Genomic DNA, 27,990 nt, shown 5'->3' with positions numbered 1-27,990 from the left:
CATAATTGGGGAGAAGTGGGAGTGGCTAAAATAATACTATTGTCCATAAAAAGAAGACACACTTTTATAACACACACTATGTGCCAGGTACTGTTCTAAGCACTTCAAATCATTTCATGCTCATTAAACCACCCATGAGGTGGGGCCAAGATGGCTGAATAGCCAGGTGATTCCAGTGATCCCGCTTACAACAAAGGCCTGAAAAATCAAGTGAAACAATTATTTTTATGACAAGCTAGGGGCCCTGAACATCAATGGCAAAGTTAGAAAACCGGCTGAGCAGCATGGGGAGAAAAAGACGGTTCAGAAGTGGAGAAGACTTGCCGGAGTTGAATCACTGGAATCCCTCAGGCACCACTCACAGGAGAGGATGTGGTGGGCTGGTGGTAGCGTTCAGCCGCAGCTTCCTCAGGGAGAAGCAGCCAGCTGCACAGCCTACTAACACCACTAGAACCAGAGAAGAACAGCACTCTCGGCAAAAGCTAAGTATTTGTGTATATTTAATCACGCCCCCAGAGCTCAAGCCAGCTTCAGGGCTGTTGATTTCCCTAGGGCTGAGATAGGCCCATTTGAGCACCCCGAGCCATGCTCCTGGGCTTGGAGAAGGAATACATTCACACCAGGGGAAAAGATAATTTGCCAGCTCCACTAACATGGGGAGATCAGGACAAAAGCGGCTCCTGTCCAGGCATAAACACTCCATGGACTTTGAATAACTTCCCCCCTGCATGGACCTCTGTGGGCCTATTTCAGGAGAATAGGCCCTTCCTGGGAGACTGCAACTGCTTAAGCTGTGTGGTGGAGAGGTGCATGTTTGATATTTGACACTGCTTTGCCTATTAAGCAGGCTCCTCACTTACCCACATCAGGGGTCTAAGGACTGGTGGCTCCACTCAGGTCACCCAGCCACCCACAACAGGGTTCTTAGAATAACTGGTACCTCCCAGTCCTTACAAACAAAAGCCTTGGGTGCCCATGGTCTGTCTGCAGAACCCACCCACCTGTACGATCTAGGGAATGTGCTTTCCTCAGAGACACTCAGGGGAAAATTCTCAACCCCCTGCCCTGTTCAGAGTGTGAGCCCCTGCTGCAACCAGATACTGGTACCTACACCAAACACCCCTGCCCCTCTAAGACTGTAGGACAGAGACTGTAACACACATTGATAACCAGCCACCGGGACACCAGCTGAATCCACACGAGTGAGTGGACTCATAAGCTCATACACCTGATAACAGCTCTAGCCATCTGGTGACAGGACGTCAGAGCTCAAAAGGTGAAAATAATCAAGCTAGCTCACTCAAGCAACCCATTTGGACATATCAAAACAAAAGAAAACAAACCAAGAAACTATGACAGAGTACACAAACATAAAATAAACTAATACAATGACTTACAGATGGCTCAGAGACAAGTCAATATCAAATCACATAAAGAAACAGACCATGATTGCTTCAACAAGCTCTCAAAACAGAGACTCAAAGGATCTTCTGGATGAAGGTGGCTTCCTGGAATTAGCAGATGCAGAATTCAAAAGATTAATATACAGAACTCTTCAAGACATTAGGAAGAAGATCAGGCAATATGCAGAACAAGCCGAGGAACACACAGATAAAAGAGTTGAAGAAATTAAAAAGGTTATTTGAGGACATGAAAAATTTAATAAGCTCCAAGAATCCATAGAGAGACAGCAATCAGAAATTCAGAAGATTAATGATAAAATTACAGAATTAGACAACTTAATAGAAAGTCGGAGGAGCAGAATCAAGCAAGTGGAAGGCAGAATTGGTGACCTTGAAGACAATTTACCAATATATTTGAAGAAAATTCAGATAAAAGAATTTTTTTAAATGAAGGAAACATAGGAATCATGAGGGACTCTATCAAGAGAAATAACCTACGAGTGATTGGAATGCCAGAACAGGGAAGGATAACAGAAAATACAGAGAAAATTGTTGAATAATTGTTGTCAGAAAACTTCCCTGATATCGTGAAAGATGAAAAGATATCAATCCAAGATGCTTATCGAACTCCATATAAGGTAGATGTTAAAAGAAAGTCACCAAGGCATATTATAGTCAAATTTGCCAAAACCAAAGATAAAGAGAATTTCAAGAGCAGCTAGTGATAAATGAAAAATCACCTACAAAGGACAGTCGATAGGAATAAGCTCAGACTACTCGGCAGAACCCATGCAGGCAAGAAGGCAATGGGATGGCCTATATAAAGCATTGAGGGAAAAAAATTGCCAGCCAAGAATCATATATCCAGCAAAACTGTCTCTCAAATATGAAGGTGAAATTAGGACATTTCCAGATAAACAAATGTTTAGGGAATTTGTAAAAAGCAAATCAAATCTACAAGAAATACTAAATGGAGTTCTTTGGTTAGAAAATCAATAATATCAGTATCATTCCAAGGCTAGAACACCGGACAGAGCAATCAGATGTTAATCCAGAAAGGGAAATCACAAAAATAAATCAAGACCAAAAAAAATGCTCAAGACAGGGAAACAGTGATGTCATTATGTAAAAAAAGACAACATTAAAATAACAAAGAGTGACTAAGGAATGTGGTCATAGGTCTTTCATATGGGGAGGAAGACAAGGCAATATAAAGAAATAAAAGATAGGTTTAAACTTAGAAAAATAGGGGTAAATATTAAGGTAACCACAAAGGAGACTAACTATCCTACTCACCAAAATAAAATACAAGAAAAAAATACAGACTTGGCAGAAAAAAAAAAGCAACAATGAAGAAGAGGAAAGGGCAGTATAAAAACTGCTCACCACAAAAAATTAAGTGGGAAATAGAATCTGTCAACAACACACAAAAAAAGACATCAAAATGACAGCACTAAACTCATACCTATACATAATTACTCTGAATGTTAAAGGACTAAATGCCCCAATAAAGAGACAGAGTGGCAGAATGGACAAAAAAACATGATCTGTCTATATGTTGCCTACAAGAGACACGCCTTAGGCTTAGAGACATAAACAAACTAAAACTCAAAGGATGGAAAAAAATATATCAAGCAAACAATAACCAAAAAGAGCAGGAGTGACAATATTAATTTCTGACAAAATAGTCTTTAAAGTTAAATCCACCACAAAGGATAAGACAGGACACTATATAAGGATTAAAGGGACAATATACCAGGAGGATATAACCATATTAAATACGTACGTTGCCAATGACAGGGCTGCAAGATACATAAAACAAACTCTAACAGCATTGGAAAGTGAGATAGATAGCTCCACAATTATAGTAGGAGACTTCAACACACCACTTTTGGTGAAGGACAGAACATCCAGAAAGAAGCTCAATAAAGACACAGAAGATCTAAATACCACAAGCAATCAACATGAACTTATAGACGTGTACAGAACACTCCTCCCAACAGCAGCCAAGTATACTTTGTTTCCTAGTGCACATGGAGCATTCACTAGAATAGACCATATATGAGGTCATAAACAAGCCTTAGCAGAAACCAAAACATTGAAACATTGCAAAGCATCTTCTCTGACCATAAGGCCATAAAAGTAGAAAACAATAAAAGAAAAAAGCAGGGAAAAGAAATCAAACTCTTGAAAACTGAACAATACCCTGCTCAAAAAGACTAGGTTTTAGAAGATGTTAAGGATGGAATAAAGAAATTCATAGAATCCAATGAGAATGAAAATACTTCCTGTCAGAACCTTTGGGACACAGCAAAAGCAGTGCTCAGAGGTCAATTTATATCAATAAATGCACATGTACAAAAAGAAGAAACGGCCCAAATCAAAGAATTATCCCAACAACTTGAACAGATAGAAAGAGATCATCAAAAGAAACCTTCAGGCACAAGAAGAAAGCAAACAATAAAAATTACAGCTGAATTAAATGAAATAGAAAACAGAAAAACAACTGAAAGAGTTAAGAAGACCAAAAGCTGGTTCTCTGAAAAAATTAACAAAATTGATAAGTCATTGGCCAAACTGACAAAAGAGAAACAGAAGAGGAAGCAAGTAAACAAAACAAGAAATGAGATGGGCGATATTACAACAGACTCAAGCGAAATGAAAAGAATCATATCAGATTACAAGGAAAAATTGTACTCTAACAAATTGGAAAACCAAGATGAAACGAATGAACTCCTAGAAACACACTACCTACCTAAACTAACACAAACAGAGGTAGATCAATTAAATAGACTCATAACGAAAGAAGAGATTGAAAAGGTAATCAAAAAACTCCCAACAAAAAAAAGCCTTGACCTGGATGGTTTCACTGCAGAGTTCTACCAAACTTTCAGGGAAGAATTAACACCATTACTACTAAAGGTATTTCAGAACATAGAAAAGGATAGAATACTCCCAAACTCATTCTATGAAGCCAGCATAACCCTGATACCAAAACGTGGTAAAGACACCACAAAAAAAGAGAATTGTGGACCTATACCCATCATGAACTTAGATGCAAAAATCTTTAACGAAATTCTAGCCAATAGAATTCAACAACGTATCACCATGATCAAGTGGGATTCATACCAGGTATACAGGGATGGTTCAACATTAGAAAAGAAATGATGTAATCCATCATACAAATAAAACAAAAGACAAGAATCACATGATTTTATCAATCAATGCAGAAAAGGCATTTGACAAAGTTCAACATCGAAACTCTTAGTAAAAGAGGAATAGAAGGAAAATTCCTCAAGATAATAAAGGGCATTTATACAAAGCCAACAGCCAATGTCATCCTGAATGAAGAGAGTCTGAAAGCATTCTCCTGGAGTTTTGGAACCAGACACGGAGGCCCTATCACCACTCTTATTCAACATTGTGCTAGAGGTCCTAGTCAGAGCAATTAGACTAGATGAAGAAATTAAAGGGCATCCAGATTGGTAAGGAAGAAGTATCTCTATTTGCAGATGACATGATCTTATACACAGAAAACCTTAAAGAATCCTCAAGAAAACTACTGAGTAATAGTAGAGTTCAGCAGAGTATCAGGATATAAGATAAACATCCAAAAATCAGTTGGATTCCTCTACACCAACAAAAAGAACATATAGGAGGAAATCATCAAATCAATACCATTTACAGAAGCTCCCAAGAAGATAAAACACTTAGGAATAAATCTGACCCGAGAAGTAAAATACCCATACATAGAAAAGTACAAGACACTAATGCAAGAAACCAAAAGAGACCTACATAACTGGAAAAACATACCATTACAAAAATGTCTATTCTACCGAAAACCATCTATAGATACAATGCAATTCTGATACAAATTCCAACGACATTTTTTAATGAGATGGAGAAACAAATCACCAACTTCATACAGAAAGGAAAGAGGCCCCGAATGAGTAAAGCATAACTGAAAAGGAAGAACAAAGTGGGAGGCCTCACTCTACCTGATTTTAGAACCTATTACACCACCACAGTAGTCAAAACATCCTGGTACTGCTACAACAACAGATACATAGACCAATGGAACAGAATTGAGACTCCAGACATAAATCCATCCACATATGAGCACCTGATATTTGACAAAGGCCCAAAGTCAGTTAAATGGGGAAAAGACAGTCTCTTTAACAAATGGTGCTGGCATAACTGGACATCCTTCTGCAAAAAAATGAAACAAGACCCATGACTCACACCATCCACAAAAACTAATTCTAAATGGATCAAAGGCCTAAATATAAAATCTAAAACAATAAAGATTATGGAAGAAAAAAGAGGGACAATGCCAGGAGCCCTAACACATGGCATAAACATTATACAAAACATTATAACAACACTGAAGAGAAACTAGAAAACTGGGAGCTCCTAAAAATCAAACACCTAACCTCATCCAAAGACTTCACCAAGAGTAAAAAGATTGCCTGCAGACTGGGAAAAAGTTTCTAGCTATGACATTTCCGATCAGCGCCTGATCTCTAAAATCTACATGATACTGCAAAAACTCAACTACAAAAAGACAAATAAACCAATTAAAAAATGGGCAAAGGATATGAACAGTCACTTCACTAAAGAAGACACTCAGGTGGCAAACAGAAACACGAGGAAATGCTGATGATCATTAGCCATTAGAGAAATGCAAATCAAAACTACAATGAGATTCCATCTCACTCTAACAAGGCTGGCATTAATCCAAAAAACACAAAATAATAAATGTTGGAGAGGCTGTGGAGAGACTGGTACACTTATACACTGCTGGTGGGAATGTAACATGGTACAACCACTTTGGAAATCAATTTGGCGCTTCCTTGAAAGGCTAGAAATGGTACTGCCAGCAATCCCACTCCTCGGAATATATCCTAGAGAAATAAGAGCCTCTACACGAACAGATATATGCATACCCATGTTCACTGCAGCTCTGTTTAGAATAGCAAAAAGATGGGAGCAGCCAAGGTGCTCATCAATGAGTGAACAGATAAATAAATTACGGTATATTCACACAATGGAATACTATGCATTGATGGAGAACAATGATGAATCCACGAAACATTTCCTAAACATGGAGGAATCTGGAAGGCATGATGGTGAGTGAAATCAGTCAGTTGCAAAAGGACAAATATTGTATAAGACCACTATTATAAGAACTCAAGAAATAGTTTAAACAGAGAAGAAAATATTCTCTGATGGTTCTAGAGGGGGGAGGGAGGGAGGGAGAGAGGATTTTACTAATTAGATAGTAGATAAGAACTATTTTAGGTAAATGGAAAGACAACACACAATACAGGAGAAGTCGGCACAACTGGACTAAACCAAAAGCATAGAAGTCTCTTGAATAAACTGAACTCTTTGAAGGCCAGTGTAGCAGGGGCAGAGGTTTGGGGGCCATGGTTTCAGGGGATATCTAAATCAATTGGCAAAATAAAATCTATTAAGATAACATTCTGCATTTAAGACCCCAGATGGGGAGTGGCATCTGGGGTCTTAAATGCTAGCAAGCGGCCATCTAAGTGGCGTCAATTAGTCTCAACCCACCAGGAACAGAGGAGAATGAAGAACACCAAAGACACAAGATAATTATGAGCCCAGGAGACAGGAAGGGCCACATAAACCAGAGACTACATCAGCCTGAGACCAGAAGAACTTGATAGTGTCCGGCTACAACCGATGACTGCTCTGACAGGGAACACAACAGAGAACCCCTGAGGGAGCAGGAGAGCAGTGGGATGCAGACCTCAAATTCTCATAAAAAGACCAGACTTAATGGTGTGACTGAGACTAGAGGGACCCCAGAGGTCATGGACCCCAGACCTTCTGTTAGCCCAAGACAGGAACCATTCCCAAAGCCAGCTCTTCAGACAGGGATTGGACTGGACAATGGGATAGAAAATGATAGTGGTGAAGAGTGAGCTTCTTGGATCAAGTAGACAAAAGAGACTATGTTGGCATCTCCTGTCTGGAGGGGAGATGGGAGGGCGGAAGGGGTCAGAAGCTGGCCGAATGGACTACAAAATAGAGAGAGGAGGGAATAAGTGTACTGTCTCATTAGGGGGAGAGCAATTAGGAGTATATAGCAAGATGTGTATAAATTTTTGTATGAGAGACTGACTTGATTTGTAAACTTTCACTTAAAGCACAATAAAAAAAAAAGCCATCCATGAGGTAGGTACTAATATTATCCCATTTAACAGATAGGAAAACTGAGACATGTAACTTGTTCAATGTCACACAGCTAGTAAGTGACAGAAGCAGGACTTGACCTGAGGCAGTCTGGCTCCAGAGTTCAGATGCTGAGCTCCCCAGTACAATGTAGCCAATGACCATGGTGCAGTAAGCCCACTGTTTGGATAGGAGTGAGATCTTCCTTTCAACTCTAACTGATGTTTAATGAGCACTTGCTTTGTGTTCTTACCCTGATGCTGAGATAAAGGCTGTATGTGGGTCATTTAATATTCCTATGTGATTATTTCCCCCTCGTGTCTGTGAGTTTGCTATAGTGTGGGGGCTTGCGTGTTACTGTGATGCTTGAAGCTATGCCGCCGATATTCAGATACCAGCTGGGTCACCCATGGAGGATAGATTTCAACTGAGCTTCCAGACTAAGACACACTAGGAGGAAGGACTCGGCATTCTACTTCTGAAAAGCATTAGCCAGTGAAATCTTTATGAATAGCAGCAGAACATTGTCTGATGTAGTGCTGGAAGATGAGCCCACCAGACTGGAAAACACTCAAAAGATGACTGGGGAAGAGCTGCCTCCTCAAAGTAGAGTCGACCTTAATGACATGGATGGAGTAAACCTTTCAGGACCTTCATTTGCTGATGTGGCATGACTCCAAGTGAGAAGAAATAGCTGCAAACATCCATTAATAATCGGAACCTGGAATGTATGAAGGATGAATCTAGGAAAATTGGAAATCGTCAAAAATGAAATGGAACGCATAAACATTGATATCCTAGGCATTAGTGAGTTGAAATGCATGGTATTGGCCATTTTGAATCAAACAATCATATAGTCTACTCTGCTGGGAATGACAACTTGAAGAGGGATGATGTTGCATTCATCGTCAAAAAGAGCGTTTCAAGATCTATCCTGAAGTACTACGCTGTCAGTGATAAGATAATATACACACACCTATAAGGAAGACCAGTTAATGTGACTATTATTCAAATTTATGCACCAACCACTAGGGCCAAAGATGAAGAAACAAAAGTTTTTATCAGCCCCTGCACTCTGAAATTGATGGAACATGCAATCAAGATGCATTGATAATTACTGGCAATTGGAATGTAAAAACTGGAAACAAAGAAGAAGGATCAGTAGTTGGAAAATAAGGCCTTGGTGATAGAAACAATGCCAGAGACTGAATGATAGAATTTTGCAAGACCAAAGACTTCTTCATTGCAAATACCTTCTTTTGCCAGCATAAACGGCGACTATACACATGGACCTCGCCAGATGGAACACATAGAAATCAAATTGACTACATCTGTGGAAAGAGACGATGGAAAAGCTCAATATCATCAGTCAGAACAAGGCCAGGGGCCGACTGTGGAAGAGACCATCAATTGCTCATATGTAAGTTCAAGCTGAAACTGAAGAAAATCAGAGCAAGTCCACGAGAGCCAAAATATGACCTTGGGTATATCCCACCTGAATTTAGAGGCCATCTGAAAAAAAGATTTGATGCATTGTGCACTAGTGACCGAAGACCAGATGAGTTGTGGAATGACATCAAGGACATCGTCCATGAAGAAAACAAGAGGTCATTGAAAAGACAGGAAAGAAAGAAAAGTCCAAATGGATGTCAGAGGAGACTCTGAAACTTGCTCTCGAATGTCGAGCAGCTAAAGCAAAAGGAAGAATTGATGAAGTAAAAGAATGGAACAGAAGATTTCAAGGGCGTCTCGAGAAGACACAGTAAAGTATTATAATGACACGTGCAAAGAGCTGGAGATGGAAAACCAAAAGGGAAGAACACGCTCGGCAGTACTCAAACTGAAAGAACTGAAAAAAAAAATTGAAGGCTTGAGTTGCCATAGTGAAGGATTTTATGGGGAAAATACTAAATGATGCAGGAAGCATCAAAAGAAGATGGAAGGAATACACAGTCATCATACCAAAAAGAATTACTTGATGTTCAACCATTTCAAGAGGTAGCATATGGTCAGGAACCAATGGTACTGAAGGAAGAAGTCCAAGATGCACTAAAGTTTGGGGAAAAACAAGGCTCCAGGAATTGATGGAATATCAATCGAGATATTTCAAACAAACAGATGCACCACAGGAAGTGCTCGCTCGTCTATGCCAAGAAATATGGAAGACAGCTTCCTGGCCAGCTGACTGGAAGAGATCCATATTTATGCCTATTCCCAAGCAAGGTGATCCAACCGAATGTGGAAATTATAGAACAATATCATTAATATCACACGCAAGCAAAATTCTGCTGAAGATCATTCAAAAACTGCTGCAGCAGTATATCGACAGGGAACTGCCAAAAATTCACACCAGTTTCAGAAGAGGACGTGGAACCAGGGATATCATTGCTGATGTCAGGTGGATCCTGGCTGGAAGCACAGAATACCAGAAGGATGGTTACCTGTATTTTATTGACTAGGCATTTCACTGCACGGATCATAACAAATTGTGGATAATATTGCAAAGAATGGGAATTCCAGAACACTTAATTGTGCTCTTGAGGAATCTTGACATAGATCAAGAGGCAGTTGTTCGGAAAGAACAAGGGGATACTGATTGGTTTAAAGTCAGGAAAGGTGTGCATCAGGGTGGTATTCTTTCACCATACCTATTCAATCTGTGTGCTGAACAAATAATCTGAGAAGCTGGACTATATGAAGAAAAACGAGGTATCAGGATTGGAGGAAGACTCGTTAACAACCTGTGTCATGCAGATGACACAACCTTGCTTGCTCAAAGTGAAGAGGACTTGAAGCACTTACTAATGAAGATCAAAGACCACAGCCTTCAGTTTGGATTGCACCTCAACATAAAGAAAACAAAAGTCCTCACAACTAGACCAATGAGCAACATCATGATAAATGGAGAAAAGACTGAAGTTGTCGAGGATTTCATTTTACTTGGATCCACAATCAACAGCCATGGAAGCAGCAGTCAAGAAATCAAAAGATGCATTGCGTTTGGTAAAAGACGTCTTTAAATTGTTTGAGAGCAAAGAAGTCACCTTGAAGACTAAGGTGTGCCTGACCCAAGCCATGGTATTTTCAATCGCATCATATGCATGTGAAAGCTGGACAATGAATAAGGAAGACCAAAGAATAATTGACCCCTTTGAATTGTGGTGTTGGTGAAGAATACTGAATATGGACTGCCAAAAGAACAAACAGATCTGCCTTGGCAGAAGTACAATCAGAATGCTCCTCAGAAGCAAGGATGGCGAGACTGCATCTTACATACTTTGGACATGTTGTCAGGAGGGATGAGTCCCTGGAGAAGGACATCATGCTTGGCAGGGTGCAGGATCAGCAGAAAAGAGGAAGATCCTCAACAAGGTGGATTGATGCGGTGGCTAAAACAATGAGCTCCAGCATAACAACGATTGTAAGTATGGCTCAGGACTGGGTAGTGTTTCGTTCTGTTGTGCATAGGGTTGCTATGAGTCAGACCTGACTCGATGGCACCTAACAACAATAACAACAATCTGTGATTATTCCCATTTGGGAGAAACTGAGGTTTGGAGAAATTAAGTAATTGCCAAGTCTCTCAGCTAGTAAGAGACAGAACTAGGATTTGAACCCAGATCCTGTGGCTCCAGAACCTGTGTCTGTAACTAGAGCATTTCCTGCCTTCAGGTTCCCAGAGCCCCTGTTTCTCCCATACCTCTGGTCACTGCTCCCCTCCAGGGGTAGGGACTGAATTACAGCCATCTCTGAGGGAAGACTGAACGCCAGAGCTGGTCAGCAATAATTTGCTGAAGAAGTATACCTCTGCCCAGCCCAGATGGTAAGGTCCTTGAAGGTAGGGGCTGGATGGTAATGCTTTTATGTTCTTCCTTCCCCCTAACCCCCAAGCGGTAGTATGTATATGGAGGGCCAACCAACCAGTTGCTGTTGAGTCCACTCCAACTCATGGGGACCCTATGTGTATCAGAGGAGAACTGTGCCCCTCAGGGTTTTTAATGGCTGGTTTTTTTGAAAATAGAGCACCAGGCCCTTCCTCTGAGGCATCTCTGGGTGGACTCTAATCTCTAACCTTTGGTTAGCAGCCGAGCACGTTAATCACTTGCACCATTCAGGACTCCATATGTTCATAATAAAAAAATGAATGGGAGAGCCTTTCCCCCCACCTCCTTGGGCCTTACAAAGCCCATGTGGAGTCAAATTCCAGGCACAAGTTCACAGACACCCTCCCCCATACCTGAGACCATGACCGGGGTGCTTCTGGGAGGGTGGCTGGGTGCTAAGACTCCTCCCTCCTCCATCCCAGGGGTCACCTCCGTGCCCAAAGTAGTCATTGTAATCTGGGCCCCCAGCAGCATCAGCCCCTCCCCGCTCCAGCCTGTGTCTGGCAGCGTGCCCCACCTCTGGGCCTCTGTTTATTTCAGAAATGCTGACTCACTGGCCCAACAGCTTGTGCCAAAAGACTTAGCCAAGGAAATCAGCTACAAGAAAATCCCAGGAAGCAGGCCAAGTGCAAAGGAAAGCACTTTTTGGACTGTCCCATGCCCTACACCCCCAAACCCTCTTCTCTGTATGAGGCACTGAGAGTTGTTGCAGACAGGTGTTCGTGGGCTGAGGAAAGGCCACACACATCCTCTCTGTCCTAGTCTGGGTAGAAGAGCCTCCCCCTAAAAAAAAAACCTGGTAAATCTTTATGGAAGCAGATTGCCACGTTTGTTACCCGTCGAGCGGTGGGTAGGCTTGAACCACCTATCCCTTTTGTTTAGTAGCTGAATGCTTAACCACTGCTCCACATGCACTGTTCTGAAAACCAGGAGACCCAAGTTCTTGCCTGCCAACTCGCTGCATGACCTCTCCTCCCATCCTTGGACCTCAGTTTCCCTGTCTCTAAAGGAAGAGTTAGAATCTTCACTTATCTCTAAGATTCCTTCCAGCTCTAGGTTTATCTGAAACGATGTCTGAGCTGCTCTGGGTATCAGATTCCTAATGCAGCAACCAAGAGTGATCAGTCTTGTCTGTCTATCAGCAGGCGAGAACTTGGAAAAATGACAATGTGCATGACAGTTGTACAGCAAACTCCCCCAGATGCCCTGTGTCACCAGGAGGAAACTGAGATACTGGAAAACTTGTTGGGTTTCCCACAGTCACGCTCTCTGACCCTGTTGGGTAAAGAAACCTCAGTTGTTACGGAATCGACTCCCAATTCATGGTGACCCATGTGTGTCAGAGTAGAACTGTGTTCCATTGTTTTCTGTGGCTGATTTTTTACTGCTATTATTATTTTTTTAATTTTTATTGTGCTTTAAGTGAAAATTTACAAGTCAAGTGAGTCTCTCATACAAAAATTTATATACACCTTGCTATATACTCCTAATTGCTCTCAGCCTAATGAGACAAGCTGCTCTTCCCCTCCACTCTCTGTTTTGTGTCCATTCCACCTGCTTCTGACCCCCTCTGCCCTCTCATCTTCCCTCCATCTGTGGCTGATTTTTTCTGAAGTAGATCTCCAGGCCTTTCTCCCAAGGAGTTTCTAAGGGGATTCAAACCTTCAACTTTTCAGTTAGCAGCCAAGTGTGTTAACCATTTGCACCATTCAGGGACTCTGTAACCTGACCTTACAAATACCAGTAAATTTCCAGGAGTCCTTAAACTAGCCCAAGCCAGATCTGGCCCACCCCCCATGCACAGAAGGGCCAACTGTGATCACTAATTGACCTCAACAGAGGACATAGCGACAGGAGGAAGGAATCAGAAGGACAATCATCACCCAGACCCTATTCTAAAGCAAGAGGTCTGACAAGAATCACATCACCTCCTGTTTCCTTACCACCTTCTCGAATTTTCCCGCCCCAGTACACCTGTGCGGCTGCCATCTTGCTGCCCAAATTACATATAAGCCCTGCTTCCCTGTCACTCAGGAAGCCAGATCTGAGGAACTGCCTCCTAGCTCCTTGCTCTGCGCATTGCAATAGAGATACATTCTCTATTGGGTGTTCAGGTAATCGGCAAGTCTGAGCAAGCTGGACAAGGACCCACCTTCTGGGACCCCTGAAATAACAGCCTTGACCCCTGAGGCCCTCACCAAAGCTGCCTTCACCTCCTCCTTGTCTCTGCCAGAAAACCCTAGACAGCTAGATCTCACAAGCCATGACCGATGGTTACCACTACTCACCGGTAGTCTGCTTTTCCTCCTCAAGTCAGCGGGGGTGTAGATGTTTAGGTAGAGGCAGTCTTCAGAAAACTTGTGAGGAATGGTCTCATTTCTGTTGGTAATGAATTGCCAGGTCATCTCTTCTGAAAATGCATCTTGGGAGCACCTGGGGACAGAGGGAAGAAAGAACTGCTGAGCTTCAACCAGGTCTAAGCGAGGGAGGCAGTGTCTCCAGGGGTTGGGACAGGACGTGGATTGAGAGGATTAAGCCTCTGCGTGGAGTCTTTACTATCAGACGCCAACACATTGGAACAGTAAGGGGTTACCTGGGGGTGGAGGGGACCTAAGAGGGGCCGGAGGTGGGGAAGCTGGGACTCACTAAGGTATGCCACTCAGAATGTCATTTCTTGGAACTTAACCCTAAAGAAATGTTGATGGCTCTGCAGAAAGGTTTAGCTACAGGGTGTTCACTGTAGTGTTACTTATATTATCAAAAAAACATCAAAAAAAGTTCAGTACCCAAAATAGGAGACTGGATAAATAAATTATGGTTTAAGCACCCAAAGCAATGCAGCTATGAAATGTCAGACTATGATATTTAGTGCCATAGGACAATGTTCAGGATATACTTCTAAGTGAACAAAACAGGCAGCCAAACTATCTGTAGAGTATGATTCCATCTCAAAAGGAGAAAGTATAGTTATACAATAGGAAGGAAAAAAAAAAAAACTAAAAAAAATTCTGAAATATTCACAGCCGTTCTCTATGGGTGGTAGCGTTGTGTATGATTTTAAAGTTCTTACATCTGTGTTTTTTTTTTTAACTTTTCTGTAATGAATAATATTACATGTGCAATCGAGAAATGAAAACTGTGAGTAGTGTATTTAAAAAAAAAAAAAGGAAAGTAGCAAAAGTCTGGGCTTTGGAAGCCCCAAAAAATGTCTTGCTGGGGAGAATAAGGTCTGAATGGGTGGAGGCAGGTGCCCCAGGTCCCCAACGGGAGGCACGGGCCAGCCAGGAAAGCTTTGACCTTTTGCCCAGCTTGGCCAGGGGGATGGGGACCCATGAACCATTCTCTGCTCATGAAGGGTCAGCTGGACATACCCAGGAGGTGGTAATTCACCTAGTAGTCACATTCTCCTCACCTGCCCACTCCCCAACCACGCCAAGGTTCAAGGCATGATAATAAATAGGATCATTACTTCTGATCCCTTCTCCCAGTCAATTGTTTATTTTTCCCAAAGCATTTATCATAATCTAACATATAACATAACCCTATGGGGCAATTCTGGAGCCCTGGTGGTACAACGGGTTAAGAGCTCAGGCTGCGAACCAAAAGGTTGCTCTTCAAATTCACCAGCTGCTCCTTGGAAACCCTATGGGGCACTTCTACTCTGTCCTATAGGGTTGCTTTGAGTGGAAAATGACTCGATGGCACCTAACAACAACAACAACTTGGAGTCAATTCTACTCTGTCATAGGCGCCCGGGAGGCGCGGCAAGCAGTTTGCAATCAGCTGCTAACCTAATGGTTGGAGGTTCAGACCCACCCAGCCATTCCATGGAAGAAAGTCCTGGTGAGCTGCTTCCTTCAAAAGTATGGCCAAAAAGTCTACAGAAAATGTCAACCCTGTAACACTGGGGGTCGACATGAGTTGGAGTCAACTCGGTGGCAATGGGTTTGGTTTTCGTTTTCTAAACATATTACATAATTTATTAAGTAATATATATATATATTTTTTTCAGAGAAACCCTGGTCGTGTAGGGGTTAAGTGCTACGGCTGCTAACCAAGAGGTCAGCAGTTCAAATGCACTAGGTGCTCCTTTGAAACTCCATGGGGAAGTTCTACTCTGTCGTATAGGGTCGCTATGAGTCAGAATCGACTTGATGGCTGTGGGTTTGGTTTGGGTTTTATTTTTTTTATCTGTCTCCCCCTCCTAGAATGCAAGTGCAATGAACAGAGAAGTTGTTGTTTTGTTCACTTAATGAATCCCAGAACAAACTAGAAGCCAGCCAGATGATTGCCTTGACTCTTTTCTGCGTCACTTGGAAGCCATCATCCCCACCAAAAGATGCCGAAGCCACATCCCAGCGACTTACATTGGAGGGTAAGAGGTGGCATCCTTCACGAAGCTCCAGGACTCCGCAGGCTGTGGAGGAGCGAATCTCAGGGATCCAAGAGGGGGCTTGGCAAAGGGGATTCCCAGGAAAACAGCCACAGGCTGTGCAAATCCTTCTAAGCTGACAAACTTCCCCAGGACTTTGCCATGGACGGTGTCCACCACAGGTGGCGAGGATGGGTGCCCTGCTGGACATCGGGAGGACACGAAGACACATCAGAGATCAAAAAGAGCAACTCAAAAAATGCTTTAGAGATACTTTATGGTGCTTTGATTGGCCTTTACCCCACCCTGTCCCTCGCTAAGTACCATCTTAAAGACCAGCAGCTGCGTTCCAAGTGTGGGACCCTGGTCCCTGGTTCCAGAGGAACAAAGCAGATCTGATTCAGAAATCATTGTAGTTGACTCTTCTGACCTCTCTAGGGGCTACCTGAGTGTGATGTTTGCTGTGGGTTTTTCATAAATACCTTTTATCATGTTGAGCCATTTCCCTTCTATTCCTACTTGACTGAGAAATCCATAGAGACAGAGTAGACTGGTGGTTGCCGGGGAGTGGGAAAGAAGACAGTGGGGAGCAACAGCTCACTGGTAAGGGGCGTTAGTTTGGAGTGATGGGAATGTGTGGGAACCAGATAGAGGCGGTGGCAGCACAGCACTGTGAATGCACTGAATGCCGCGGGATTGTTACTTTAAGATGGTTAATGTTATGTTATGTGAATTTCACCTCAATAGATTATTAAAATAAACATAAATAAATGCAAAAAGGAGGCTGCTAGGATTGACTATGACATTTGGTTTCCTCTCTTAGAAGTCTCTGGAAGCATTTCACCCAGTAGATGCTGAGCTGCATGCTAGATGAGAAGATGAGCAAGAGGTGGCCCTGATTCTCAGCAGTTGTGAACCTTGCAGGGAAAGTGAGGCCCGGAAATACCTGACCCTAATGTGGGAAGAACGTGGTCAGTGTCCTAGGAGAGGTACCAGTGAGGTGCTACAGGAGTTAGAAGTGGAGTGATGTCTTCTGGTTGGTGGCATTGTGAAGGAGGTGGCACTGGAGCTGGAACTGGCAGGAGGGGAGGATTTGAACCAGAGGAGATAGAAGAGGGCCTATAAACCATAAAGCAGACAGAATAGGCTGAGGCTCTGAGACGGCAAAGTGCAAAATCTGCCCAGGGAAGGACGAGTGGCCTACTTGGGCCAGGTGGAATCTAGGAGGGGTTGGTCACCCTGGAATGGGAGAGGTGCATGCCAGGGAGGGCCTCCAATGCCAGCCTAAGGGTTTGGGCTTCAGTCAGTGGAATAATGAGCAGCACAGAACAGTTCTGGAATAAGGGAAAGTGGCCCAGCAGCTGGAAGAAGATTCTTCTGGTGGCTCTGAGCAGGTGCACCCAGCAGGGAGAGAGTCTGGGGGTCAGATTCTTGTCTGTTCCAACTCCATCCTTGTAGAGCAGACAAGTCTTCCCCCTTGAGCTAATATTCACCTCCCTGCAGCTTCCACCATCAGTCCTGGTTCTACCTGCTCTGAGATTGCACTGAACTAACCTATCTGCTCTTCAGGCACTTAGCCATGCCCATCCCTCGAGCCTTCTCTTTTACAGCCCCAGTAGCCTTCATGTGTTTAAACATTCCTCATAGGAACTTATTTCTAGCCTCCTGTCCACCCACTTGCTTCCCTTTGGGTACAGACAAACTGTCAACATCTCCTGAAAGCACGGGCCCAGAACAGAAAAGAACAACATAGATATGGCCTTATGGAAGAACATCTAATGATATGGGACATTCTTCACGCAAATGTAGGTTAAAAAGCAGTATCCATGTCGGATACTGTTAACAGTCAGTCCCATAGTGTGGACATTCAGATTGCTTTCTTTTGTTGTTGTTGCTAAATTGTTACAAATGACAGTGAGATGGACTCTCTTGAGTGTACATATATCGAAATGCCAATGGGTGATGTCATTACAGGTGACTTTTTTTTGTGTGTGTGCTTTTCAAGTTTTCTGCACTGAGCATGGATTCCTTTTTATAATTAGAAGGAAAAATATGAAGAAATACAGTTAATGTATATAAGGAATTTTGAAGATGGTATTGATAGGACCTGGCACCTGACCAGATGTGGGGGACATGGAAGGGAAAGGAAGAAGACCAAGAGGCTAGCTTGTGGTCCTGGGTTTTGTTTCAGACTCATTTCGCTGAGGTTCAGCCAGATAACCAGGTGAGAAGGTGCCACAGGAAGTGAGCACTTCAAGACTTGAAAGGGGCAGGGTGAGGCCATGGGTGCGTGAGGATTCACTGAGGAGGCCGGTGTGAGAGGAAAGAGAGAGAGCTAAGGATAAGGAACAGGGGACAGCTACAGCTGAGCCTGAGAAACTCCCTCAGAGGGATGGTAGGGGTCACAGTGGGGTGGTGGGGAGACAGCATCATGGCAGACAATGGGGAAAGAGGAAGAGGGGCTGGCCAAGTGAGGAGAGTGCTTCAAAGATGTCAAGGAGAATAAATTGAGAAGAACCCACTCGACCTGACCTTTATTAGCTCAATGATAACCTTCAACAGTGAATAGAAGTCAGATTTCCCAGGTTTAGAAAGTGGGTGGATGGAATGGGGGCATAAACAATAATGGTAATAACAGTGGTTGCCACTTACGTTATGACTCCAGCTCGTTTAAATTAAGCCTCAAAACAACCCTGCTCGGTAGCTGTTAATACACCCATTTTACAAAGAAGTAAACTGAGGATGTGAAAGCAGCCAGTGTGGACTTTGTAAAGATGGAGACTGGATACAGTAACCAGCATAAGGAAATGTATCACATTGCAAATTCGGTTCCTTTCTCACTGTGCCCTCACACTCAGTCCCAGCCTCTCACAGTGTCACAGCCACCAACTCTTTTTGTTCCAGAAAGAAGACAGAATCCAGGTGGGATCTGGGCTGTCAGCATATCAACAGGGAGAGTGCTGGCCTGGTTTCCAAAGCCAGTGATGCATCCCAGGGCATGATTGCCTGGTTGACCTTGGGCAAGTACTTTCCCTCTCTGCACCTCAGTTTCTCCTTCTCTAAATGGCACAGATGCATTCTGAGGTCCCTGGCTGTACCCCTTTATGTATCGACTCCTTTTTCATGCTTCCTCTATATCAGGAGGAGCCCTGGTGGCACAGTGGTTAAGAGCTTGGCAGTTTGAATCCACCAGCCACTCCTTGGAAACTCTGTGGTGCAGTTCTACTCTGGAGCAGTTCTACTCTGTCTTAGAGGGTTGCTCTGAGTGGGAATCAACTCCATGGCAAAGGGTTTGCATTTGGTTTATGGTTTTCTGTATTTTACACTATCTTAAGTGCTTTGGAAACGATAACCTATTTCATCCTCACAACAGCCCAGTGAGGTAGTTACTATTATCATTCCCATTTCAGAGATGGAAAAACAGAGGCACGGAAAAGTTAAGGAGAGCACACAGCTAGTAAGTGCCGAGCTGGATTCAAAACCAAGCACTCTGGCTTTAGAGTTCATGCTTTTAATTCTCTGCTAAGCCATTTCCCGTGACTTGGCCATATCTTGACTAATAAAAGACCTCATCTGTGAGGCATGAGGTGAGCTCTTTGCTGCCCTGCAGGTAGGGCGGTCGTTGCCCAGTGTTTATCCGCTCTTGCACCACCTCCAGGACCCAGGTTGGGCTGGCCGGTTTCTCCAATTGGTAAGGCACGCCCTGTTAACTGAATGAGACTTCTACTTTGCCCTGAATACAACTCCGTCCAATTCTCCCAAAACAAGGATTTCCAGTTGTGTCCCCCAATATTTGTATTTCAAAATGACTCACCCCGAACCATGGCAGCGGCGAGGGAGGCCAGGACCAGAGCAAAGAACCGCATCGTGGAAGAGTTACTGTATCTGCAACCAGCGAGGTCTCCGCGCGCTCCAAGTTGCTTCACAGGTCGAGGTGCTTCGCTGGTCCCTCCCCAGTGCCCAAGCTCCTGGCCAGGCCCCTGGTTAGCCTTAACAGAAATATCTTGAAAAGCTATCCCTCTTGTAAGGATCTCTGGGGCGGGGCGGGGGAGGGTGCTAAGCCACGGCCACCCGGAATATGACCTCTTATCTAAGCAGCCTGAACAAACTCTCTAATTCCCAAAGTTACAAACTTATTAAACAACTTGTTACATAAGGGTTGCCACTTTTGCTGGACCTTGATCTCAGTGCCCTGTGAATTTCCAAAGGCAAGCAGGCAGAAGCCCAGGAGCAAGATGAAGCTTTGATCATGGAAACTCAAAACAAACTTTAAAATTGTTAGAGAAACTCCCATCCCCAGAACTGCTGGGTAATTTAGGACAAATCTCTTAGCTTCCCTGGGCTTAAATTTCCTAGAGTTCTAGGCTCTCAAATTTGGAAGATATCTTAAATTTCATCCAATCCCCCATGTGATGCCGCAATTAACTTCACAATATTTTTGCCAGCTGACCCAGCCTGCTGTTACACACTCCTGAGACAGAGAGCCCCATTCCTCTCAAGGCAGTGGTCTTGGGACGGGCTATTCTTACAGTGAAGGATATCCATCTCCCCTTGCCCCTGACTGTAGTCACTCATCCATACTTTATTCATTCATTCCTCAAACATTTACTGCATGCCTGGCACTTTGCTAGGTGCTATGGATATGAGAAGATGAATTCAAGACACATCCCATCTCTTCCTGGTGTTCACCGGGTAGTGTACAACACAGATGTGGGGGAGAAATTACAGCCAATATGAAAGCATCAAAATAGGTGGATACAGAGTGCTGGTATACCTGGGTACACCTGAGTAACATGCTGGGGACACAAGAAAGTTGCTCAAAGCCTCTTTCATAGAATCATTAAATGTCCCCAAATAGGGGTTAGTTAAATGCGCTGTGGTACAGTTGGGAAATATGGCCTTGGTGATAAAAACGATGCTGGAGATTGAATGATAGAATTTTGCAACAGCAATGACTTCTTTGCAGATACCTTTTTTCAACAACATAAATGATGAATATACATGTGTATCGGAAAGCCTGGTGGCGTAATGGTTAAGAGTTTGGCTGCTAACCAAAAGGATTGCAGTTCGAATCAACCAGGTGCCCCTTGGGAACCCTATGGGGCACTTCTACTCTGTCCTATAGTGTCGCTATAAGTTGGAATCAAATGGACACCAATGGGTTTACGAATTTTTGTCCATGTGGACCTCGCCAGATGGAATACACAGGAATCAAATCAACTGCATGTATAGAAAGAGATAATAGAAAAGCTCAATATCATCAGTCAGAACAAGGCCAGGGGCCGATTGTGGAACAGACCGTTAATTGCTCGTATGTAAGTTTAAGTTGAAGCTGAAGAAAATTAGAACAAGTCCAAGAGAGCCAAAGTATGACCTTGAATATATCCCACCTGAATTTAGAGACCATCTTAAGAATAGATTTGACTCATTGAACACTAATGACTGAGGACCAGATGAGTTGTGGCATGACATCAAGGACATCATACATGAAGAAAGCAAGAGGTCATTAAAAAGTCAGAAAAAAACAAAACAGATGTCAGAAGAGACTCTGAAACTTGCTCTTTAATGGAAGAAATGATGAAGTAAAAGAGCTGAACAGAATATTTCAAAGGATGGCTCAAGAAGACAAAGTAAAGTAGTATAATGAAATGTGCAAAGATCTGGAGATAGAAAACCAAAAGAAAAGTACATGCTTGGCATTTGTCAGGTTGAAAGAATTGATGAAAAAATTCAAGCCTCGTGTTACAATATTGAAGGGATTATATGGGGCAAATATTAAATGACACAGGAAGCATCAAAAGAAGATGGAAAGAAAACACAGAGTGGCTATACTAAAATGAATTAATCGATGTTCAACCATTTCAAGAGTAGCATATGGTCAGGAACTGATGGTACCAAAGGAAGAGGCCCAAGCTGCACTGAAGGCATTGGTGGAAAACAAGGCCCCAGGAATTGATGGAATACCAGCTGAGATGTTCCAACGAAAGGATGCAGCCCTGGAAGTGTTCACTTGTCTATGCCAAGAAATTTGGAAGACAGCTACCTGGCCAGCTGGCTGGAAGAGATCCATATTTATTCCTATCACCAAGAAAGGTGATCCAACAGAATGTGTAAATCACCAAACGATATTATTAATATCACACACAAGCAGAATTTTACTGAAGATCATTCAAAAGTGGTTGCAGCTGTACATTGACAGGGAACTGCTAGAAATTCAAGCTGGATTCAGAGGAGAACATGGAGGGCGGGACATCATTGCTTATGTCAGATGGATCCTGGCTGAAAGCAGAAAATAACAGAGAGATGTTTATGTTTTATTGACTATGCAAATGGATTCAACTGTGTGGATCATAACAAGGGATGGATAACATTGCACGGAATGGGGATTCCAGGACACTTAAACGTGCTCATGAGAAACCCGTATGTAGATCAAGAAACGGTCATGAGGAAGACGCTCGGTGAGACGGAGTAACACAGTGGCTGTACCAATGGGCTCAAGCATGACAACGATTGTGAAGACGGTGGAGGACCAGCAGTGTTTCCTTCTGTTGTACACAGGGTCACTATGAGTCAGCACCTTACAACAACAACAACACCACAGCTGGCCAACAAGTAGTATGCACTTACTCAAACTAGTGATGTAGAGCTCTGCTCATTGACAGAGAAAGACGGTTATGTTCTATTGTGAAGGGGAAAAACGTTGTAAAACAGTTCTGGCTGCTTTGGAAAACGATTCGGTGGTTTCCCAGAAAGTTAAACAGAGTTACTCTCTATAAGTCTGCAATTCCACTCCTAGGTGTGTACCCAAGAGAATTGTAAACATAGTTTCACACAACTTCACATGAACGTCCATAGCAGCATTACACATATAGCCAAAAGGTGGAACAACCCAAATGTCCACAAACAGAAGAATGGATAAGGCAAATGTGGTCTCTCCAGACCATGGAATGTTATTCAACCATCAAGAGAAATGAAATTCAGATGCGTGCTATGACACGGGTGAACCTTGAAAACATTATGCTAAGTGAGAGAAGCCAGCCACAAAAGGCCACATATTATAGAATTCCATTTATACGAAATGTCCAAAATATGCAAATCCATAGAGGCGGAAAGTAGATTAGAGGTTGCTAGGGAGTTTAAAGGGGCAAGGAGGAAATAACTGCTATTGGGTTTGGGGTGTCTTTTTAGGGTGATGTAAACGCCCTGGAATTAGTGGTGATGGTTGTACAACTTTGTGAATATACCTAAACCCACCAAACTGTACACTTTAAAAGGGTGGATTTTAGGCATGTGAATTGTATTTCAATTAAATAAAGAAAATTTTCATAAAAATGTATATATCTTTATTTGAAAAGGAAAAATTCTGGAATTTATGACCCAGGGACTCCAGGTCAGGAAAAGCACCCTAATAAAGACTGGCATTCTTGGGTGGTACAAACAGTTAATATCCTCAGTTGCTAACTGAAAAGATGGCACTTGAGTCCAAGCCGAGGCACCTTAGAAGAAAGGCCTGGCAATCTACTTCCAAAAAATAGGCCATTGAAAACCCTGAGCAGCGCAGTTCTACTCTGCCACACATGAGCTCATCATGAATAGGAGTCAATTCTATGGCAACTGTTTTTTTCCCAGTAAAGAGCACCCCAACTCTGTCCACAGGGGATAGTCTGAGTGGTCCTCCGAAAGAGATAGTCAGGCCATTTTCGATCACTTAGCACACCATTCACACACAGACAGACAGACAGACACACACACATACACACGCATGCACACTGAGCTGTTAAGGCATGACCTTTTGCCCTATCCATCTTATCTTTGCAACCTGGGAAACAGCCTGGCTCTCAGCCTATGAAGACGGTAGAATGCTGGCCCAGCAAAATATACAAGGTAGGGCTGAATTACTCTCCCAGTCCCACGGTGTTCAAGTCCATGCCTGCTGGTGACACCAATCAATACTGCAAACACAGGCAGCTTCTCCCAGCTCTTGCCTGATGCCTGGCGGAGCCTCTAAAGCCCATTCCTGCTCATGATGACGTTGCAGAGATGATGGGTGAGGCTGGAGAACACCAAGCCTCAAGCCAGACCTCAGTCTCCCTTGTTGGGTAAAATTTCTCTGTGTTATTTCAGCTGGAAGCCAGACATCTTTTCTTGTTTAAATGGCAGTTGATTAGTATTATTGTTTGTTCCTTGGGGAAACTCTTATGTTGTCCCATGTGGACCTATACAGTCTGGAAGGTAAAATTCTAGGAAATTGCCTCAACTCCTAAGCAGGGGGCAGGACTTGAGAGAGAAAACACCTCTAGGAGCTCCGTATTATCCCCCCAAAGCCTTTCCGTCTTCATCAATTTACTGAACAGACACATGGAGAGCATGTTCTAGAACAGCATTGGGCAAGTAGGAGCCCATGTTGTTCACTCCACCTTGCCTCTTATTATTCTGCTGCAGCCTTTATGGTGGAGAACACTGCTCTGGGAGAGCAGAGGTCTGGGAACCCACTGGGTGACATCCGGTTTGCCTTTCTGGAAAGAGGGGAGTGATTGGCAGGGGCTGGCTATAGATGGGATGATCTCTGGTGCATCAAGCGACCTGGCCCCATGCTCTCTGAATCTAGAATTCTGTGATGTTTTCCAGTGTAGCTTCAACATCTGCTGTGTTTCTGAAACCTCAGCTATTCCCCTATCAATGTCACTTTTCCTTTTTTTTTTTTGCCATGTTAGCATACCATCTGTATTAGCAGTTTTCTTTAAATGGATTAACTCTTTTTTACTTTAATATTCTCACTCAAAAGGAAATCTGACATCATTCCCTAAATGGGAGATGTGGATAACTTGACATAAATTAATGCCATGCATGAGGAATGTGTCACTAATTTTTTCTTTAACTCCTCTTTATGTATTTATTTACTGTGCTTTAGGTGAAAGTTTACAGCTCAAGTTAATTTCTCGTACAAAAATTTATAAACATACGGTTATGCGACAGTAGTTGCAGTTCCTCCAGTGTAACAGCGCACTTCCCCTTTCCAGCCCGAGTTTTCTGTGTTCATTCAACCAGTTCCTGTCTCTTCCTACCTCCTCATCCTGCCTCAGGACAGGAGCCACCCGTCTGGTCTCCTGTACCTGCCTGAACTAAGAAGCACACTCCCTAAGTGTATGGTTTTGTGTTTTATAGTCCTGTCTAATCTTTGTCTGAAGAGTGGGCTTCAGGAATGGTTTCATTTCTGGGTTAACCGAGCATCGGGGGCCATAGTTTCAGAGGTTCCTCCAGTCTCTGTCAAACCATTAAGTCTGATCTTTTTACTTGAATTTGAGTTTCCCTTCACACTTTTCTCCTGCTCTGTTTGGGACTCTGTTTTGGTCCCTGTCAGGGCGGTTATTGGTGGTAGCAGGGCACCATCTGGTCCTTCTGGTCTCAGGCTGGTGGAATCTCTGATTTATGTGATCTCTTGGGCTAATAGTTCTCTTATGTCTTTGGTTTTCTTCATTCTCCTTTGCTCCAAGTGGGATGGGACGATTTGATGCATCTTAGATGGCCATTTGCAAACTTTTAAGACTCCAGACGCCACTCACCAAAATGGAATGTGGAACATTTTCTTAATAAAGTTTGTTATGCCAATTGACCTAGATGTGCCCTGAAACCATGGTCCCCAGACTCCAGGCCCAGCTACTCTGTTCTTCAAAGTGTTTGGATGTGTCCAGGAAACCGCTTAGCTTTTGCTCTGTGGTGTCCTTCTCTTCACCGAAGTTGATCTTTGTCTACCGTCTTGTTAGTGAATTCTCCTCCCCTTCCCTCCCCACCCTTGTAACCATCAAATAATTCTTTTCTCTGTGTTTAAAAGTTTTCTTGTGTTCTTATGATAGTGCTCTCATTTTGTAACTATCTAATTTCACTGAGCACAATGCCCTCCAGACTCATCCATGCTGTGAGATGTTTCAAGGATTCATCGTTGCTCTTTATTCGTTGTATGGTATTCCATTTTGTGTATGTACCATAACTTGTTTATCCATTCATCCGTCGATGGGCAGCTAGGTTGTTCCTATCTTTTTGCTGTTGTGAACAATGTTGCAGTGAATGTGGGTGTGCATATGTCTATTGGTGTGACAGCTCTTATTTCTCTGGGGGTATATTCTAGGGATTCCTGGATAGTATGATATTTCTATTTCTAGCTTTTTAAAAAAAGCTTTTTAAGGAAGTGCCAAATCATTTTCCAAAGCGGTTGTACCATTTTGCATTCCCACCAGGAGTGCATAAGTGTTCCAATCTCTCCACATCTCTCTAACATTTATTGTTTTGTGTTTTGGATTAGTGCCAGCCTTGTTGGGTTGAGATGTTATCCCATTGTAGCTTTTTTTTTTAATACTTTTTATTGAGCTTTAAGTAAACGTTTACAAATCAAGTCAGTCTGTCACATATAAGCTTATATATACCTTACTCCATACTCCCACTTACTCTCCCCCTAATGAGTCAGCCCTTCCAGTCTCTCCTTTTGTGAGAATTTTGCCAGTTTTTAACCCTCTCTACCCTCCTATCTCCCCTCCAGACAAGAGATGCCAACACAGTCTCAAGTGTCCACCTGATACAAGTAGCTCACTCTTCATCAGCATCTCTCTCCAACCCATTGTTCAGTCCCTTCCATGTCTGATGATTTGTCTTTGGGAATGGTTCCTGTTCTGGGCCAACAGAAGGTTTGGGGACCATGACGGCCGGGATTCCTCTAGCCTCAGTCAGACCACTAAGTCTGGTCTTTTTATGAGAATTTGGGGTCTCCATCCCACTGATCTCCTGCTCCCTCGGGGGTTCTCTGTTGTGCTCCCTGTCAGGGCAGTCATCGGTTGTGGCCGGGCACCAACTAGTTCTTCTGGTCTCAGGATGATGTAAGTCTCTGGTTCATGTGGCCCTTTCTGTCTCTTGGGCTCATAGTTATCGTGTGACCTTGGTGTTCTTCATTCTCCTTTGGTCCAGGTGGATAGAGACCAACTGATGCATCTTAGATGGCCGCTTGTTAGCATTTAAGACCCCAGACGCCACATTTCAAAGTGGGATGCAGAATGTTTTCATAATAGAATTATTTTGCCAATTGACTTAGATGTCCCCTGAAGCCATAGTCGCCAAACCCCCGCCCTTGCACCGCTGACCCTTGAAGCATTCAATTTACCCCGGAAACTTCTTTGCTTTTGGTCCAGTCCAGTTGAGCTGACCTTCCGTGTATTGAGTGTTGTCCTTTCCTTCACCTAAAGTAGTTCTTATCTACTCCCTAATCAGTAAATAAGCCTCTCCCACCCTCCCTCCCTCCCCCCGCCTCGTAACCAGAAAAGTATGTGTTCTTCTCAGTTTATACTATTTCTCAAGATCTTATAATAGTGGTCTAATACAATATTTGTCCTTTTGCATCTGACTAATTTCACTCAGCATAATGCCTTCCAGGTTCCTCCATGTTACAAAATGTTTCACAGATTCCTCACTGTTCTTTATCGATGCGTAGTATTCCATTGTGTGAATATACCACAATTTATTTAAACATTCATCCGTTGATGGACACCTTGGTTGCTTCCAGCTTTTTGCTATTGTAAACAGAGCGGCAATATACATGGGTGTGCATATATCTGTTAGTGTGAAGGCTCTTATTTCTCTAGGGTATATTCCGAGGAGTGGGATTTCTGGGTTGTATGGTAGTTCTATTTCTAACTTTCTAAGGAAACGCCAGATAGATTTCTGCAGTGGTTGTACCATTTTACTTTCCCACCAGCAGTGTCTAAGAGTTCCAATCTCTCTGCAGCCTCTCCAACATTTATTATTTTGTGTTTTTTGGATTAATGCCAGCCTTGTTGGAGTGAGATGGAATCTCATCGTAGTTTTAATTTGCATTTCTGTAATGGCTAATGATCGAGAGCATTTTCTCGTGTATCTGTTAGCCGCCTGAATATCTTCTTTAGGAAGTGCGTGTTCATATCCTTTGCCTACTTTTTAATTGGGTTGTTTGTCTTTTTGTGGTTGAGTTTTAACAGAATCATATAGATTTTAGAGATCAGGCACTGGTCGGATGTGTCATAGCTGAAAATTCTTTCCCAATCTGTAGGTGGTCTTTTTACTCTTTTGGTGAAGTCTTTAGATGAGCATAGGTGTTTGATTTTTAGGA

At 43.0% G+C, this 27,990-nt stretch overlaps 1 protein-coding gene across 1 annotated transcript in view; it reads right to left on the bottom strand.

Moving 5' to 3' along the window:
• LOC135228375 (putative inactive carboxylesterase 4) overlaps positions 1-19,726 on the bottom strand; it is a 28,798-nt gene extending 9,072 nt beyond the window's left edge. Inside the window, exons 1-3 of the mRNA XM_064274019.1 lie at positions 19,675-19,726; positions 15,856-16,063; positions 13,777-13,921 (exon numbers count right to left, since the gene is read on the bottom strand). Coding sequence (XP_064130089.1) covers positions 13,777-13,921; positions 15,856-16,063; positions 19,675-19,726 — 405 coding nt within the window. The remainder of the gene's footprint in view (positions 1-13,776; positions 13,922-15,855; positions 16,064-19,674) is intronic.
• Positions 19,727-27,990: the final 8,264 nt, after the last annotated feature.

This window comes from Loxodonta africana, chromosome 21 (assembly GCF_030014295.1).
Source record: "Loxodonta africana isolate mLoxAfr1 chromosome 21, mLoxAfr1.hap2, whole genome shotgun sequence".
NCBI lineage: Eukaryota > Metazoa > Chordata > Mammalia > Proboscidea > Elephantidae > Loxodonta > Loxodonta africana.
This window is presented reverse-complemented; position numbering and strand designations above follow the sequence as displayed.